Here is a 13402-nt window from a genome sequence, read left to right as displayed (position 1 = left end):
TTTTTCATAAAAATTATCTAATAAGTTAGATTTTTGAATTTTTAAATTGACCCGATCGGGAAGATAAAAATCGACGTTATATTAATATTTTGGTCAGTTATGAGTTGGGGCATGGATGTGTTGTCCAGTTCAAACGAGGTACGCCCAAGGGTTTTTACTCAACTTTCATTCTAGTTAAAAAAAATTAGTTATAATATCTTTAATTAGGTTAATATATCATTGAAAATAATAAAATCATTTTATATCATTTTAATTGATAATGTCTTTCAAGAATTAAAGCTTTTAATGATATTTAATTAACTAAATCCATTTAAAATAATAAATTAGATTAATATATCATTTTATATTTTTAAATTAATATCAAATCATTTAATTAAGTTGATTATATAAATTATACTTATGAAATATTTTTACCTGATTTAAATCCTATAATAAATCTATGAGGCGGTGATTAAGAAAATAAATGATGGAGGATTGAATGCTGAATTTGCCAATGATGGTTGCTAATTAGTGATTTTGCCCGCGGCTCACTCGTGTACATATTTCCATTTACTTCTAATTTCACCTGCACCCCTTACTAATCCAACATCAACCTCCAATCACAACTATCCATCTCTGTCACAGCCAGTGACCTATAATCACCCACATTATATTAATTTCCATACCAAACCATATAAACGTTCCTCTTCTTCGTCACTTCTATTTTCCCTCTCAACTCTCTCTCTATGATCACGTAAATATTTTCCTTTTTAAAAAGTTCTTCATGGGATTTCCAGTTGGTTATACCGAAACTCTTCGTTCACACTTCACACGCTTTGATTTCTGGGTTTAATCCGCCATGAAATTGTCGCTCTTTTCAGCTACATCGGACTCTCCGATTTCCTCGAAACGGACCCCTCCCGGCAAGATACCCGGACCCGAACAAGACCCGAGAATCCGCCCGTATCGGCCCTCCTGATCCGGGAAATCCTTTCTGTTATAAAGTTCGAGGAGCTCGTCGTCGTGGGAGATCCGCCGGAGAGTTGCGCTGTTTGCTTGTACGAGTTCGAAGGAGGCGAAGACTGAAGAGATTGGGTGGCCGAGGAATTGTAGGTACGTTTTCCATCGGGCGTGTTTGGATCGTTGGATGGACTATGATCAGAAACATGTCCGCTCTGCAGAACACCATTCGAGCCTGACGAGTTGCAGGATGAGTTCAATCAACGACTCTGCGCCGCTTCCGGGGTCGGTGATCTACACAGTGAGTACATTCGGTTCCGGGATTGTAAATTTGCGTTCTTTGTAATAGAGAAAATTGTATATTTTACATTACAATATGGTTTATAATCAAGTTAACTTGCAAGAGAGAGAGAAAAAGTTGTGCAGTTTGAAGGTTACATTAAACAGATGAGTCCAGGTTTTAGTCAAAGCTGCTCAAGTTCTAACCATGGAGTCAAAGAAAATGCACTGATTTTATGCACTTAAAGATTGATTTTATTGAACTTGGATTCTGTGCTTCACCCATCCTTGTTCTAATACTCTGTTACTGTCCCTAAGCTTTAAATCCCCAAGCTGCTCTGTAACATTAAAAACAGTGACATCAAAAAGGAAGTTGCTGTGGGTATTTTAGCAATGGAATGTGAAAATTCAACATCAGTTCCCATGCATATACAGATTGGGGCTTCACTTTCTGTTTCAGTTTTCTTTATCTTGATACTAAAAGAAGAAAGTGAATCAATGGGAAGAAAGATTTTAGCACACAGGCTCGGACTTGGTGCCTAAACTTCAATGCGACAACCATCTATTCGTCTATTTGTTGCCCCCTGCCTTGAAACCAGTGAAAGCAGCTTTGTATTTGCTATTGGGCTCCCTTAAGTTGTGAAGTAATGCTTCAAACAAGTTCAGTTTGGTCCAATATTCTGTGCATAAGCTCAGTCCAACTCCAAACTAAGTTTAATTCTTCGACTTAGATACACGTGAACCGTTGACTTTGAATTCTGGCTAGAGCGGGCATTTTGGTTTTCATTACTCCTGTTGTACCATATCATCTCCGGATCTCTACTACTACATAGAAATCTCCTTTCATTACAATTCCCCCCACAAAATTTTAAATTAAGGGTATGTTTGTTTAGCTGTAATTGGTTTTCCAAAAAATGAATTACTGGAATTTGAATTACTGGAAAATGAATTACTGGAATTTAAATTCTGGAAAATGAATTACATTTCTGTAAAATGAATTACATTTCTGTAAAATGAATTACATTTCTGGAAAATGAATTACATTTCTGGAAAACATCTGGAAAACGTTTTATGATGTTTGGAAGATGTTATTTAAACATTTTTTCGGTATATTTTAGTGAAATAAAATTTTATAAATTATATTAATTATTTATTAAAGTAATAGTACTATATTATATTTTAAAAATATTAATTAGTATATTTTAATATCTTTACTAAAATATTATTGAAATATATAAATAATATTATTCATTATTAAATATAAAAAAAATTTATTATATATTATTAAAATAAAAATATAATATCTTATATTATTATAATATAATTGATTATTTTATATAATATTAAAAATATAATATTATATTATTATAAATATTAATAAATATATTTTAAATATTTTAATAATTAATATTTTGATGAAAATGATATTAAAATATTTTATTAATATTAAATTCATAAAATAAAATTATTTTGAGTATTTTTGCTTTGAAGTGAAAATTTCGGAAAATGACTTACGGAAAATGAATCCGTAAGTCATTTTACAGAAAACACAAAGGAAATTATGTTACTAGGAAAATGAATTACATTCCGGAAAACGAATTACGTGAAACAAACACGGGAAAACGTTTTCCGGAAAACGAATTACGTGAAACAAACACGGGAAAATATTTTCCAGAAAATGAATTACGTGAAACAAACACGGGAATTCGGGGAAAATCAATTCCGTAATTCCAATTACGGGAAACAAACAGACCCTAAGTACAATATAAAAGAAGATATTCATAAAAGATCTCTGATAAATTTAAGTTACTTACAAATATAAAATTTAAAATCTAACCACGATATTTGTCTAATCTGTCAAGCTACTAACAGTTATTATGACTAACACACATTAAAGATCACTATAAATATTCCTCGATAAGACAAGGACAGGGTTGGTACCTCTTTTCTTCTTCCTGATAAGTGATAACCACTCCTCTACTATACAAAAATATCAGGCAACGGTCCTTCCACCTACGACTCTTCGCTCAACCCAATAGGGTGAATCATTCGAGACAGGTAATATCTTTTATTCCATCAACAACTCTAAGTATGACTATGGCTTGAACTTTGTAGTTTCAGCATACAACACTGCAACTGTGACTATGCCCCTTAAATGCTTTTGCACATTACAAAATACAAATCCTTGCAGATTCGAGTGTTATACAAGAAACCTATATTGCCGTATAATAATTTCCTGTTTTCGTTGATTTAAAAAAAAATTCCCTTAGCAAGATTTACAAGTGTGATATCTTGGAACCCAGTCAAAATAATAAAACTCCCAACCGTCGCCGTTTTGAACTTAAATTCTAACTCCAAGGATCCTAGAACGCCACGTCGACAACTAAACAACCCGTTGAAAAAAAAAGAAAGGGGAATTACAAAAAGCACCTTCAGTTTTCACACATTGACAAACACACCCTCGCTTTGGTCCACGCGAGTCACACGCTCCACTGACAAGTTGGCAGAGCAAATTCTAGACTCACCCGCGACAAACCCAACATCATATAAAAAACCAACAAAACTAAATTACTTAATAATCTAAAAACAATTACCATAAAAGAAAAAAGTACAACAAATCTTCGACACATTTTGTTGATCATCATCACATTAGGGACTTTAACGATCTTGCTTTAATAGGCTTCCTCATTCGATTCTTACCACCACTATCTACATTCTCATCGTCCTCCTCCTCGTCATCTACATCGTCGACGATATCAAATTCTTCATTGTTATCGAATTGCGAAGAAGACGACGGAGTCGTATTGTTGACTTGAGTAGTGACAGCGCTGCTGTCGATTTCAATATCTTTACCCTCGATAATAATATTCTTCCTCATTTCGCTGCTGCTTCTGCCGCCTCTCCTCCTCCCCCACAACGGCCCGAACCCGGAGTAATAGTAGAATTCATACGGGTTCGACGACGACGACCCTTTCTTGGATGCCCGGGATCGTCCACGGCGGTTCCCGGCTTTCTTGCTGGGATTATTGCCGTTATCGTGGCTGAAAGATTTTAGTGAACAATCTTGCTTGGATCCCTTTTCTTCATCTTGGCATTGGGTCTGGAACCCGAATTGGTAACCCAGTTTCATCTCGTCTTCATCGTCGATAATCATGCCTCCCACTTTCATAATCAATTTATCTTCACTGTCCATCATCGACGCTACGCTGCGTTTTTCGAGTAACAAACCGCGACATTTTTCAGCACCCCTAGGATAATCAAAAAATGGGTTTTTAATAACTCGCTAACCCATCATCAAATTTGATTAATTATTCGACTATCTTTAGAGGACGAATAAAAAAACCTAATATAATATCACGAATGCAAATAGAATAAAACCAATCGGATCGAAGAAATATGAAGCGGATTACCTCTCGACAGCACTAATAGAATCGCCTAAGCTCCCATTTCCATGAAAGCTATCTTCATATTCGAACTGGGTTTTTTAGAAAAAGAAAGCAATAAACGAAACTAGCAAGCAACTGAAAACTCGAACCAGAAAAATTATACTCAGAAATGACAAACACCCATTAACCTAAATCGACTATTACGAAGAAAATACACGACGAGAAGGAGACAGTTTAGGGTTTAATCGAAACCCTAAATGGGAAAACCCTAAAAGATAAATGAGGGGATATGTAGATGAAAATGTAAGACAAAGAAACATAAAATGGAGGCAAAGGAAGAAGAATGAGCAACTAGATCTACCATGAGGGACGAACCAATTTCTTTTGAAACAACAAATATGAGAAACAAAAGAGTTTTCGTTACCTGGTGATGAAGATACGATGGGCATGGTACTTGAGCGAAAGGAACCACATCCCATGGCGTCTGGTTCATCTCGCACACGTGCACACTCTCGGACCTGGAACCCGTCGGGTTTACCACGGATGATAGCTTCGCATTCTTTCGAATCCTCATACTTTATCGATATCGACCAAAGACAAACCAAATAAATATGAAAAAAAGCAAATTGCAAGAGATGGAGGGGAACTCAAAGAAGGATAAAAGAGAAAATGTGAAAGCCAGGAGATGAAAAATATTTAGATCCAAAAGGGCTTTGGTTTGATAGCATTGTGGTGTTTTTCTGCAGATCTCATTGAACTCGATAATCAGGGTTTTCTTAACTTTCTGTTGCTTTCTCGGCCCTTCATATGTTTCGATTTGTTTTTTCCGTTTTCCAATTTTGTCCTTTGGTTCTTTCTTTATTTTCGGGAAATGGCATCGAGAGGGAAAAAAGCTGCCGCTATTACACGTCATGATAGTTGTCCAAAGTTAATTTTTTTATTCTAATATATTGGGGGCGGGGATGTTAATGATCGCGTTCAGTTGATTCCACAGATGAAATATTTTAGGCGTATTTTAGTCAATTTGAATATGTTTTTAAAGCCATTCATCTTTTTAAGTTGCTAAAATCAAGTGGAATTGGACGGATCGAGGCGGGAGGGGGTGAATAAAACGCGTTGTAACTGGATGTGGGAGGGAGAGAGAAGTGGCGAAAACGTGTGGCCCACAAAAATATGGATTTGATGAATGTACTTTGGTGGGTCCCGGGTTAGATTGGAGGGATGCGATTAAAGGGGCTAAGCTGCTTATAAGTGAAGTGAAAAGCAGAGGATGTGATACCCCCATAAATTTATTTAGTGGTGGGTTATAATATTCGAAAACTATAAATAACAGCCACAGTTATCTGGACAGACCTAACCCCCGACTATACGAGTCGGGCATATCTTCAAAACAATTATACTAATAATAATCTTTTAATCAATATATATATATATATTAGAATTTGAATTAGAGTAATTATATTTATAAGACGTATGTATTGTATCAAATATGTTTGTAAATAAAAAATATTGAATTAAGAGAGCTATCTTTATATTGAACTTTTATAGTATTTGATTTGAATTAAATAATTAATAATTTGATATAAAAAAGATTTTTATTATTAAATATTACAGTGATAGACTGATTTCACATTTTCATTTTAATCGGAGTCTTTACCATAATAATATAGTAAAAAATGGAGTAGATAGTTGAGAAGAAGATAATTGACAAGAAGATCCATTACCAGCCACAAATCAGACAAGAAACTGAGAAAATGAAGAAAGTAGAGAAATGAAAGCATTATCATCCATTTAGAATCCATTATCTGAGATTTGTTTGAGTTGATATACATCCGGTCTAAGCTTTGGGGGTGTGGACATAGAGTAGGGCCAACAATAATTCAACATTATTATCCTGAATCAGTATTGTAGAGGTCTTATATAAAATAATATTTTTAATTTAGTTTGTTTTATTCATAAATACTAAAATCAAATACCTGCTTAAAGAATTTATCATTTCACCTAACTAAATTAATTAGTTGTTGATTTTCTTTTTCTTTTTTTGAATTGCCCTTCCACCGCTTATAAAGATTGAGACAGGCCAAAAAAAATGCAAAAATTTATAAGAAGTTATATATATTTTATTCAAAAATAATAAATAAGTGCAGACTTATTTATGAGTACCAATTAAACAACCAAGTGATACATACGTATAGACTTTATTTTTTAATTAATTACTGATATTTGATTTATTGACTTTATTTTTAATGAATCGTGTTTAAAAAATTATATATAAATAATACAATTTTTTTAAAATTGCATAATCAACCTATAAACTTTCTACTATTTGTTAATTTTCAACTCCCTCTAAGAATCACCTCCGGAAATAGTAGAAAAATCGATTTGTTACTCGGTTTCCAGCTTGATTCTAAGAATTCCCCTTCATTTGTTGTATAATTGGGCATTGTAATTGGGTTGAGCAACTTGGTGGATATGATACTTTTGCTATTTGAAGCTTCAATTACCCAGAAACCCAGATCAGGTCTTTTGATATGCGTCACATAAGAGGTATGGGAAATTATTATATTCGGTCTTCTTAATTATTCAATTTATCATTTTGGGTTAAATTTTTGAAGTTGTTTGTTGGCGGACTGCTCTCAATTTGTCAAAATTTACGCTTCACCAATACATGAATGAAATGTTTTAGGGTAAACTACATGTTTAGTATTTACACTATTACTTTTGTTCTATTTTGGTATCCAAACTTTATTTTATTTTAAAATCATATCTAATTTTAGTTTAAGTTTCATTTTGGTATCCCACCGTTAAAAACTTAATGGTTTTGTTGACATGTCATGACCATAAGGTAATGTCACGTCATCATTGAAAAAAAAATCACTTCGATAGTTCTGTTAATTTTTTAACGGCGGAGTGCCGGATTCAAAACCTAAACTTAACGCTTGGTATAATTTTGAAAAAAATAAAGTTAGAGTACCAAAATGGAATAAAATAATAGTTTAGGTACTAAATATGTAGTTTACCCAATATTTTATTTTCACTGTTTTATGAATTACGGTTATAAAACTGTTTTTTATTCTTTTATGTCTATTACAATGATGAAATGCAATTGGAAATTTTCCTAGTCAAATTTCATTGTCAGTTTAAAAAAACCTTATCTAATGAATGTTTTCTTTTGGTATTCATCTTATTGTTGTTTTTTACCGTAAGCTTTATATTAGTTTTTTTTAGTAATTTTGGTGGTTAAAAGATAGTATTTATTTAGGTTTGTTTTAATTATTTACAACGTGCATATCGTGTAGACATAATTGTTTGAAACTGGGACATCTAAAAGGAACAATATTCCTTTTCACCATTAAATTGCTTAATGCATTATGTATATTCATTTTGTTCCTCAACACATTTTATATTTCCCATAATTTGTTATAGCTATTCAATTTGGAACAAAAAGTGTGTCCATGAAGTGTTTGTGCAATTTTTATGAGTTTCAAGCATTATAAGTTTATATATAACTTTACATATTTGTATATTTTTGTTGTATTCTTGTTATTGTTTTATAATATACCGTGTTGGTAATTCAATTTTGATTCTAAATGCATTTTTCTAATTAGATAACAATACAAGGCATAAATTAATATAAATATTATGTTCGAAGCTTTGACCTAATTTTCCAAAGCATGCTGAGGGCATATTCTGGTTTCCTTAAAAATTGAGGAAATTCGTGTTAAAAATGTAATGATTTTTAAGCAAATAGGGTCAATTTCAGTTTGGAAAATTTGACTTCGAAGTGTTCACTTACACATCAGGCAACGAGATGCAACCGTAGAATTATTTTATTTTAGTTTCTTTTTTAATTAGATTTATGAACAACTTCATGCCTGCACTCTCTTTCCTTTCTGTCCATGCTCGAAGAAACTCATTCACATGACTTATTCAGTAAATAATAAAAAAAGAATTTAAAAATAAAAATATTAGATACATAGTTTTGCACATGTCAAAACTCATCAACACATTCTCTACAAGCAAAAAATTTAACCTCCCTCGAGAACCAAGAAATCATTATTTCTGTTTCCTTCACTAAAACGTTAAGAAATACAGATGCAATCAGACAACAAGATTTGCAATATGTTGTGTCAAATCATACCTGGGTTTATTCATTAACTGAGGCACTCATTTGAGAAGTAGATGAAGGAGAGCGAAAGTCTAAACCTGATTGTTCTCTATAGTCCTTACGGATGCTCCATAACACCTCCCCGCACATCCTCATACTCGGCCGGCTCTGCCTACGGGGAGCCAGGCATTGTAACGCTAGTTCGAGAATCTTTTTTAGGGCTAAATTAGTTCCAACAGTCTGTTCTAGCAGAGGGTCCAAGGCTGAAATGGCATCACCATCAGTGAACTTCTTCATTGCCTGCAATTGCAAAAACAGATTAGGTATCAGTAATTTTATTATGGCACACGTTATTTCTCTGCATGATCTGAGTCAATAGTTCTCTACAAAGAACTAGAATCATTGCATATAACCGATGGATAATTATTGTCGGTTTTCCTAACACAGATTTTTTTGTTCATTTTAAAAGTAGAGGGATCAAAATGCACTTTGTACTATAATGCAAGGATCTATTAAGAACTTTTAACAATAAAAGGGACGAATTATGGTTCATATTTCAAGTAATGTGAGAATGGGAGAGTTCAATGCATACCCATCTTGGCGTTATCCGCTCATTGAGTTCCCTTTTTGGTTCAATGGGGCGCCTGCCTGTGACTAGTTCAACTAATAATACTCCAAATGAATAAACATCACTCTTTTCAGTAAGTTGATAGGTTCTGAGGTATTCTGGGTCCAGGTAGCCGGCGGTTCCTTTAACCTGCGTTGACACATGGGTTGCACCAGAGTCCGTATCGGCAGCCAGCCTAGCAAAACCGAAGTCGGCGACCTTGGCTCGAAGCGTTTCGGTAAGGAGGATGTTGGAGGACTTTATGTCTCTGTGGATAATTGGGTGATCTACACAGAATTCAGTCCCGTGATCTAACTAAATTCTATCAAAGAACAACAAAGCTCTTATTTTCGAAACCAAAAGAACAACAAAAGCAAACCTGTATACATATGAAGATAGGTAATTGCATGAGCCACATCAATGGCTATATCAAGCCGTGCAGCAAAATCAAGTTCTTTCCCATTAACACCTGCAGCAAAATTTTCTCCTGTTTTTCATCATTTGAAGTCTCAAAATATTCCAGCATAAAAAGGAAGAAGAAACAGGAATTCACCATCCAAGTGTTCCCTAAGAGTTCCATTGGGGACATATTCCACAACCAATATTCTTTCATCTCCATGCTCTAAATACCCATAAAATTTAACCAAATTCAAATGCTCCACTTGTGCCAGTGTTGTTACTTCACTTTGGAATTCCACACTCAAATGCGTATCATACACGCTCTACAAAAACAATCCCACCAATTTTCATCAAAGATCGAAAAGAGAAACTATCTTAAGTAACTTCATGGTTCTAAATCCGAACCTTTTTAGCCCGTTTGATAGCAACAAGGGTTCCATCATGAAGTTTTCCCTTGTAAACCGTTCCGAATCCGCCTTGCCCGACCTTGAAAGCAGGGGAGAAGTTCCTTGCGGCCTTGAGAATTTCGTCCATCGTGAATTTCGTGTTCCCTGGCCCTCTCTCCTTAGTTGGATTGGAATAAATTCCTCTATTCGAACCCCGTGTCGTTCTTGATGTTTCCGATGCAACTACGAGTAAACAAATTAAAAGATAAAGAGACATAGTTTAAACTCGTTGTTTCTTTTACGTTACTTGACTATGGAAAGTTGATCAACAATGCGGGTTTCATTATGAAGGAAATATTGATTAGTTTTCTTTGAACTTGAACTAATTACTAATTCAAAAAGTATCCGTACATTCATTCTAAAATCGATCACAGAGAAAATTTTGTGTTTTTTTCTCAATATGAAGCTTTTGACAAGTAGTTGGTGGCAGATCCTGATTGTTGTTTGGTTGAGGAGAAAATTTCAAAACAGAAAGAAAGCACCCATAAGAGAAAAAAAAACCAAAGACAACTTTCACATTTAAAAAAAAACACTAAAAAATCTTCAAATAACAAGCGGAAACTCAAATTTTTAACGTGGATTTTTAACGTCTTGTTAGATCTGAGGATCGAAACTCAAATTTTCTGTAAATTTACTATCGAAACTCGAACTCTGCAAAGTTTTATACGCCATCATCGTTTAAACTAAAAAGAGAAACAGGACGTACCGTAAGGAGCTCCAAACTCTTTTGATACTTTTAAATTCTTGCTTTCAGTTGTCTCCGGCGGTGTAAAACAGGATATAAAAGCTCCAGCAATGGACCGGGCGGCAACCGTTAATGGATTCCGACCTGAATCGGGTTTCCGAGAGTCAGGTGGTGCAGAGTAGGACGAAAAGCAAGGAGAGTTAGCAAATCGGTCCGGCGTTGATCGTAAGCCTGAGCTCGGGTTCCTGCTTTTCGAGCTGCTGGTGGAGCTGGTCATCACGAAAGGTAAGAAAAAGAGAGAGAGAAATGGTGTACGTAATGACTTAGAATTGGCGGGTAGCTGTGGGGATGGAGATAGTATTAAAGAGACGACTTACTTTTATTTAATTATTGAATAAAAAATGGGTTAGGCTAATATGCGCCTCTTAGGTTCAGTTTGCTAAATAGAACAACATGTTGGAGGATTGAGCGACAATAAAAATTTTAAACAAACCATTTTTTAATTAATAAAAAATAAAAATTATATTTGTTAAACAAATAGTAGTTGCTAATTTAATTAGATACGAATATATTAAATTATAATAAAAGTATAAAAATAAAAAATAAAAATAAAAATAAATTAATCACATAAATTAGACATTTTCTTTAAAATTATTAAAATACATTAACTATTCCCCTAAGAATAAAAAGGCATTATATAAGAAAAAATTAAAATTTTAATTAAATAAATGATAGATAAAATCAAATATTATTATTGATGAAGAATGATAAGCCCTATAAACATTAACATAAAAATACATATAACAATAAAGATTCGTTAACAAACTAATATTATTATAATTTAATTGTGATCTATCTTTGATGGTTGAGAGTAGTTATCAATATTCAACCTAAATATCTAAACTAAAATGAATTAATAGGATAATCAATAATTTTTTTAAAAAAAATAAATCTAACCCAAAAAATATACTTTAATAGCATAAAAATTATACTAAAAAAATATAGAACTATTCATTATTTTCATAAAGAATTAATTAAATAAAAAATAATATAATTTAAATTAAAAAATAGGGTCAGTTGTTAGAATTTAAATGAGTTAATTACATCATATATCCTCAAACTATAACCCTCACTTTAAACTGATCTTTAAACTTTTGAATATTCCAATTTAATTCTTATACTATAACATTTATTTTAAATTAGTCCTTAAAGTTTTAAACATTCTAATTTCATCCCTAAACTATGACTCTCTTTCTAAATTAGTCTCCAAAATTTTGAATATTCAAATTGCATCCCCAAATTCATCTAAATATGTAATTAATTTTAACCATAATTTAACCTAATTTTTTTTATTCAAACATAAAATAATATAACTTGATCTAACGATTTTATTAACAAGAGATATGATCAATATATACGTATAGTTTGTGATGACATTGGAATATTCAAAAAGTTTGGGATCAATTTAGAATGAAAGTCATAGTTTGGGGATGAAATTTGAAATGTTCAAAAGCTTGAGGACTAATTTAGAATGATAGTAATAGTTTAGGGATGAAATTGGAACACTTAAAAGTTCAGTGACCAATTTACAATGACGGTCATACTTTTGAGGACATACGATACAATTAACTCAATTTAAATATAACAATCTACAAATTTAAATTTAAATTTATATATAAGAAGACATAATCTTACTTTCTTACTTGCTAGCTGGATGAACGCGTTTTGTCTTGACTTCAGTGTGTGTGCGTGTTTTCTTCTAATCCATACAAAATTCGATATATGAGAAAAACAAATCATTTCTGAGATTTTTTTATCGTGCTATTTTTTAAAAATAAAATAAATTATCAAAATAATTGTTGAATAATTATGTCTTTCATTTTTATTCTTTTTTAACTTTTGAAATTTAGTCTTTGAATGTTTAGTTTTAAAAAAATATTTAGTTATCTATTTAATTTAAAATTTCAAATCTACTCGATAACATTTTAAGATTTTAAAATTTCAACTCTGATTGATAACATGTTTAAATATAATATAATCGTTATATAAATTATAAAAGTATTAACAAAATATAAATTATTGAAAATATCAAAATTTTAAAACTAATATAATAATAGTTAGATATATCTTACTTGTTAAGAACGCATTTCCATATTGTTTTCAAAATTGCCGAACTCGTAATTGAAAGATAATGGAGAAAGTCAGCTTGAATGATTTAATTCATATTATGAATATTTAAATAATTTAAATTTTTTTTATAAAAGTTTAAAGAAGAAGGATATGCTGATTCAAATTTAATTGACTAATAACCTTTTCTATATATTTAAAAAAGCTTAAGGCTGTAAACTCCAAATTAGTATTCGGCGCCGGAAAAAGGGTTGCCCGTTGTGGAAGAGTATTTTATACAGTCAAAGTCAAACAATACTAGGAGGAAAAATAAAAAGAAAATTCTTTAAAATGGTTTGAAAAAGATAAAAGTATCTTTTAGTCATTGAATTCGATAACTATTCTCAATTTGATACTTGGTTTTTCGTTTACATTAGTTCTTGAATT

At 32.2% G+C, this 13402-nt stretch overlaps 2 protein-coding genes and 1 pseudogene across 2 annotated transcripts; 1 reads left to right on the top strand and 2 right to left on the bottom strand.

The window, feature by feature from the left end:
* Nucleotides 1-763: 763 nt before the first annotated feature.
* Nucleotides 764-1283, top strand: LOC120141109 (annotated as a pseudogene).
* Nucleotides 1284-3852: 2569 nt separating this feature from the next.
* LOC120141108 lies at nt 3853-5247 on the bottom strand. Its single transcript, XM_039156048.1, has 3 exons — nt 5029-5247; nt 4629-4693; nt 3853-4424 (listed from the first exon to the last, which is right to left on the bottom strand). The coding sequence occupies exons 1-3, from the start codon at nt 5176-5178 to the stop codon at nt 3863-3865; spliced, it is 777 nt and encodes a 258-aa protein (XP_039011979.1). The 5' UTR covers nt 5179-5247; the 3' UTR covers nt 3853-3862.
* A 3418-nt stretch (nt 5248-8665) lies between these two features.
* On the bottom strand, nt 8666-11216 carry LOC120141107 (calmodulin-binding receptor-like cytoplasmic kinase 2). Its single transcript, XM_039156047.1, has 6 exons — nt 10871-11216; nt 10124-10347; nt 9873-10041; nt 9699-9788; nt 9305-9606; nt 8666-9012 (listed from the first exon to the last, which is right to left on the bottom strand). Exons 1-6 carry the CDS (start codon nt 11124-11126, stop codon nt 8752-8754), a joined length of 1302 nt encoding a protein of 433 aa, XP_039011978.1. The 5' UTR covers nt 11127-11216; the 3' UTR covers nt 8666-8751.
* Between the last annotated feature and the right edge of the window lie 2186 nt (nt 11217-13402).

Source organism: Hibiscus syriacus, unplaced genomic scaffold (genome assembly GCF_006381635.1).
Source record: "Hibiscus syriacus cultivar Baekdansim isolate YM2019G1 unplaced genomic scaffold, ASM638163v2 tig00110793_pilon, whole genome shotgun sequence".
NCBI lineage: Eukaryota > Viridiplantae > Streptophyta > Magnoliopsida > Malvales > Malvaceae > Hibiscus > Hibiscus syriacus.
Note: the sequence above shows the minus strand (reverse complement) of the source record. Positions and strands in the feature narration are given on the sequence as shown.